The sequence below is a fragment of the Mytilus californianus genome, unplaced genomic scaffold (genome assembly GCF_021869535.1).
Source record: "Mytilus californianus isolate M0D057914Y unplaced genomic scaffold, xbMytCali1.0.p SCAF_1, whole genome shotgun sequence".
NCBI lineage: Eukaryota > Metazoa > Mollusca > Bivalvia > Mytilida > Mytilidae > Mytilus > Mytilus californianus.
In genome coordinates, this window is record NW_026262581.1 from 97,149,814 (window position 1) to 97,155,979 (window position 6,166).

General features: G+C 32.1%; 1 protein-coding gene across 2 annotated transcripts in view; it reads left to right on the top strand.

Annotated features, from left to right (window-relative positions):
* LOC127726630 (transient receptor potential cation channel subfamily M member-like 2) overlaps positions 1-2,894 on the top strand; it is a 42,166-nt gene extending 39,272 nt beyond the window's left edge. For both annotated transcript variants that reach the window (XR_007993624.1, XM_052234053.1), the window contains exon 26: positions 2,072-2,894. Coding sequence is in view for 1 of the 2 variants with exons in the window: in XM_052234053.1 (XP_052090013.1) it covers positions 2,072-2,077 (6 nt within the window). In the remaining variant the exon portion in view is untranslated. The remainder of the gene's footprint in view (positions 1-2,071) is intronic.
* The last annotated feature ends 3,272 nt before the right edge of the window (positions 2,895-6,166 follow it).

Sequence of the window (6,166 nt, forward strand, 5' to 3'; positions counted from 1 at the left end):
TAACAGATGTGTCCGATGAACTCAACTACCAACCAACATCCCCAACAATGCTAAAATCATAACATAGGGGTAAAATGCAAGTTTCGTATATGTCTTGAAAACCGCTATAGAGAAAATCCGACAGAGGAGAAAATGTTCAAAATGTTGAAATCTACCTACTATGCATTTAGATCAAAACTGTCAGATGGCTTCTGATAGGAGTAATTGCCCTCAACTGACTATTCTTAATATGTTTTCTTTCCTTTTTGTATTTTTCTTGAAAACTGTAATAGAAAGGGGGAAACTTTGGTAGCAAAAGTAATCAGCAATACAAGATTTAAAAATAAGTCAACAAGGGGTAACTCGTCACTTGTTGATGCATGATAAATCTTTTGGTCATATATGGCAGCAATGGTGTTAGATATTAGGCTTCATGGAACTTTTTAAGAAATCTCAGAGTGCATACTGACATGAATAGAGTTAACAACAACAACAACAATACTTTATTTTAAGAGGGTTACACAGTTAGCTATATAACTAATCTTCCCTGAGGCCCTCATCATAGAAAAGCATAAACAAAATGCAAACATATGCATGGCATACATAAGTATAAAAGTCAAGTATGATGATAATGTTCAATACAACTTGATAATATGTTATGAAAAAATAAATATCATGACATAATCAGTATTCAATATATTTTTTTCAACAGGTTGATTTCAATAAATGATCTGTTATTTTGTATTTGAAAGAATTAACATTTGTAATATTTCTTAACGGTATTGGCAAATTATTCCACAAGAATGGTCCAGAATACATAAAAGATTTCTTGAACAATTCTATTTTTGGTTTAGGGAGTATGAGATTTCCTTGAACAGCATTTCTCAAGGGTCATGGATTTCTGTCTGAAACATAATGAAACTTGCTAGTAAGATATGATGGGGCATCATTTTTGATGCACTCAAATGTCATCACAAACTTGTGATATTTTATTCTCTGTTCAACTGTCATCCAGTTTAAGTGTTTGAATAAGGGCTCGAAGGAGCGAAAGGGTCTGTTTCTAGTATTATTCTAGCAGCTCTCTTTTGTAATTTTAATATCATATTTAAACACTCACTGCTACAACTACTCCACACTATACAACAATAATCAATTAGTGGTAAGATATAACCATTATAGAATAATTTTCTGCAGTCTAGATTTAGAAATTTCTTAATCTTTAATAGTAGATAAAGCCTAGATGAAAATTTTTGAGCAGATCATATCAATTTGGTTTGTCCATGTGAGGGAAGGGTCAATTTTAATGCCTAAGAGACTTTCGCATGTGAAAGATTGTATCACTTGATTGTTAATAGTTAAACAACTCTCACTGTTAGTGGCATTACTTTTTGCTTTGTTCCAATAATCATATATTTTGTTTCATTTTTATTGATGAACATATTGTTATCATTACACCATTCCTCAACACCATGCAAATCTTCTAAAGTTACTATGCGGTATGTTTTATAATAAAGACTCTTTCATTTCAATCAGCTGGGGAACATTGCGCTATCATAATAGCAAAAAATGTTTCTTTTTCAAAATTCTGTTTGATTTCTATATGCCAGAGAAATTTCTGAAAGTTATGTGATTTTATTTGGGATATGCGTGAATGGCAATTAACAAGAAAAGACATTTAGAGGTGATGTTAATGTGTGGATGATGCTGAAGCAAAAACTTTCGTTGTTTAATCGTGTTGATGTGTGAGTTTTGTCTGTTTCATTTTTATTTTGTGATGAAGACATGTTATTTCTGTCTATGTAAGATTTAGAATGGTATTACGTTGTTAATTCTAGTTAAGTCAACGATATATGGACAAGATATGTAGTAAGTAGTATTCTAGAAATTAACTGATGCCTAGCAGTTTGTTTTGTTTATTAAATTTGTAAAATTATAACGATTTTGCGCCATAGTTTAAGTCTTCATCTAGTGTTGGGAGTTTCAAGCTAGTGTTCCTCCAAATTGTTCTGTCAATGCCTTATTATAATGAAAGGGTAATGATAAAATCACATTTAGTTATGATAATTAGCTAATTTCTGTTTAAAATTCATAGGAATGATGTCGTCTCCAGAATCCATTCATGCTGTACTAAGAATACAAAGAACTGATGTGTGACAGAAACTTTTCATATATATTTAAATGTCGTTTGCACTATTGCATCCTAAGTGAAGCCAACAGAAAAGAATAAATGATCGTACAATTTTAACTTGCATGGCATTATGTTAATTGTTTTAGAATTTATAACCTTGAAAAAATGTTAAATATTGCAAACTTATTTATCTCGAAAAATTTGCATATTATTATTAAATAATACACTGAAAATTGGGCTAACTGTTTATGTATTTAAAACAGAAAAGTATATTTAAATGAGTACAAATAAAAAACTGTAAAGTTATTTCAAGACGGCTCCATGTGATACCCCGCTAAAGATAGTAGGGGCAATTGTGTTTTAATGTCATGGTGTCATATGGATAAATGTTCCTGATCTTGTTCACTTATTCGTTCGTATTCATATAAATGTGTGTTATGCTTCTTGTGGATAATTTTATTGTGTATTTTAAAATTGTATTAAAACGAAATGGGTTTCTTTGCAAAATGACTGAAAATGATACAAATACATAAAACTGACAATTGGTCATGAAAGTATTAGATTAAGTGAGTACTGTTGAATAGTAAATAGATTTTGTATTTCAAGTTAAGCTTGTTTTGTCCTTTTGATGTATAGTTTTATGGACATTAGCTTTTTATAATTTACATCCAGTGTTTGTATTAATTTGTAATCATAGTATTTGATGTCCACAGTATTGATTAATTACCTTGAATATGTAAATAGAAATATGTGCGTTTCATATTTAAAATAAAATTTTACATTGTAATTATTTTATTTGTTCATTAAGGTTTTACCTCATTTGAACAAAACCTATATGATTAAATTTTGTCGTCGTCGATATGCCAAATGTGACCACACTTTGTGTTTGTGTAGTGTGTTAAAAATTTACGCCATTTAATTGAATTATATAACCAATGGTGCTGACGTTATCATAAAAGCAAATTGATCGTTGTAAAATAGGCAAAACTAATCTGAAATAATCACTTCTAAAGCCCTTTCAACAACTGCAGAACAAACAACAACAAGAGCACAAACTACGACTGATCAGGCTACTTCTACTTCGGAGGCAGAAACTGCTTTTGAGTTATGTTAGCTGTTTTAAAAGACAAAACCATTATCAAAGGAAAAAGGAGCAAAGACAATAGTCTATGAAACATTACTAAGAAAATAAGAAGTGTTTTCTGTTTGAAAATTCAATTTAGTATTAGGCATCTGTTCGCTTATTCTATGAGAATTTAGATGAATAAATTTCATTCAAGAGGATAAATAAAGTCAGTAGTCAAGTCCTTGAAAATTTGGAATGTTTGATGTGTTACATATAAAACCCTTAGTGTTTCGGACAATTTGACATCTTATAAACAGTATTTTACAGAAAAAATACATATCAACAAAATGGTGATAAATACTGGGATGGTGATACCCTTGGGAAAATGTATTCCATCATCAGTGGCATCAGCTCAGCGGTTGTAAAAACTCATTAAAGATCTCAGGCTTATAATTATGTGTGCCAGACCTGCGTTTTGTATACTTTCAGACAGATGGAAGACCAAATGAAAATGGTTGAAAAAATTTAAAACAGAAAATTTCGAAAAGTTGTGTTTACTTCATATTATTACTCTGTACATTTAGAGTAACAATGAAGGTTACTTTAGAACTGGACTTTACAACAAATGCGATGATATACATTTTCCCATTGCAAACTTTTCATTTCTGTGTAGCATCATAAAAGCAACGCCTATATACTAGTATGGAGTACATATTCCCAATCGATATGACATCCCGCGGCTTGTGTTTCCTATCATGATTTCCTTGACAGTGTGTTGCTGCTTACAAGAAAGATATTGAATTAAGGGTTCAAACGGTAAACTTGAAGTCATCCCTTAATGTTGCACATATTTGCCAGGTGAATGATTCAGGCTTCTGGGGACCTCTTGTTTTAAAGATAAAACATTGTTCCTATACAAGCTTACAAGTCAAAGATATATAATTTAACCTGAAAGTCATAGGTCATGAAAAGGTCTGTATGGAAAACAAAAAAGAATTTGACATTGAGGTCAACGGTCTATGTCTAGATATTGGTATTGGTGGTATTCAACACATCAACTTATTAAACACCGACATGCAAAAGTCATTTGTCTTTTATCTTGAAATTATGAAGATGTGTCTGTATGAAAATAAGAAAACATATTCAGGGTTAAACGATTTGCCTCTTGTCCTTTCAGTGTTCCACAGATGAAATATAGTTGAAATACGTAACCATACCACTGGTAACTGAAAATATAAAACGAAAATGCACAAGCAGAAATGTCACGCCTGCTTTACTGATTATAATTGAATTTTATGTGGACAGTTTTTAAGATCAAGGTTTTACAACAGGTACCACATAAAATAGATATCAATCGATGAACCATAAAAATTCAGATGAACTCTGACAGACCCAAATGTGATCCAAACAATCGTTCCGCACACCAAATATGGTTGGGCAATTGGTAATGATATATCACAAAAACTTATCGTTGATAAATGAACCATAATAATGGTGTCAAGGTCAAATGAACAATGACTGGTGCATCTGACACCTGCCAGTTAGACATGTACACCTTACAATCATTCCATACACCAAATATAGTTGACCTATTTCTTATAGTATCTGAGATATGGGGTTGACCACGAAAACTAACCTTGTTCACTGATCCATGAAATGAGGTTGCGGTCAAGAGAAGACTGTTTGACAGACACGAGGACCTTGCAAGGTACGCACATACCAAATATAGTTAGAAGTAAGATATTTTAGTTAAATTACTAGAAAATTTAGCATCTGTTGTCAAATTTTTACAAATTGTGCAGTTTTCGGTTTTACATATAGAAATGAGTCTTGTGCAGTCATTAAAGTTCAATTTATTTGTAGCTGATTGTACAATGCAAACATCAGATATAGTTGATTGTATCTGAGAAACAGAACTAATCATCAAAACTTACTTTGACCAATGTTTCGTTCCATGAAAATCTGGCCAACGTCAGATAACCATGACAGACGGACATGTACACCTTACACTAATTCCGTACACCAAATATAGTTGACCCATTACTTATAGTATCTTAGAAACGCACCTAATCACCAAAACTAAACGTTTATAACTGATGTCATGTGAACCCTATTTAATTCTATATACCTAATGTGGATGTCGTATTACTCATTTCTATTATACAAATAATTCAGCTTTTGTCACAATATCAGCACAACTCTGTCTTGCATTTAACGTTATTTATTCAAGGCAAGACAAAAACAATACCCATATGTATCTCTGCCTTGAAGGATGTAAATAATTCTACATGTAATATCCAGGAATCAATTCAGCAATGCATTAAAAGGTATTATCAAAGTTGACTGTTTTATACAAACCAAGATCTCATAAACATGTTTAACCCCGCCGCATTTTTGCGCCTGTCCCAAGTCAGGAGCCTCTAGCCTTTGTTAGTCTTGTATTATTTTTAATTTTAGTTTCTTGTGTACAATTTGGAGTTTAGTATGGCGTTCATTATCACTGAACTAGTATATATATTTGTTTAGGGGCCAGCTGAAGGACGCCTCCGGGTGCGGGAATTTCTCGCTGCATTGAAGACCTGTTGGTGACCTTCTGCTGTTGTCTGTTCTATGGTCGGGTTGTTGAATCTTGGACACATTCCCCATTTCCATTCTCAATTTTACAAGTTAATTTCCAAATTAAATTACATGACAGTAGATTTAAAACATGCTGATTGAGTGAAATATTAGCGAAAACAGTGGGACAGAGTGACCAACTTTTGTCAGATACTGACATACCAGACTATGACCCCATTCAAAATAAAAATAAACCCAACATGTAAAACTATGAAACATTAAAAAACAATTATATTTGGGTAATTTGACCAGACTTTTGTGAAAGATGGTAGTCCATATACTCCTTCAAATGCAATACACAATTAACCGCCACACACAACTGAAAACAAATATCTTCTGAAAACTGTTTTGATGTAAAAAAAAAATACTTGAAAGAG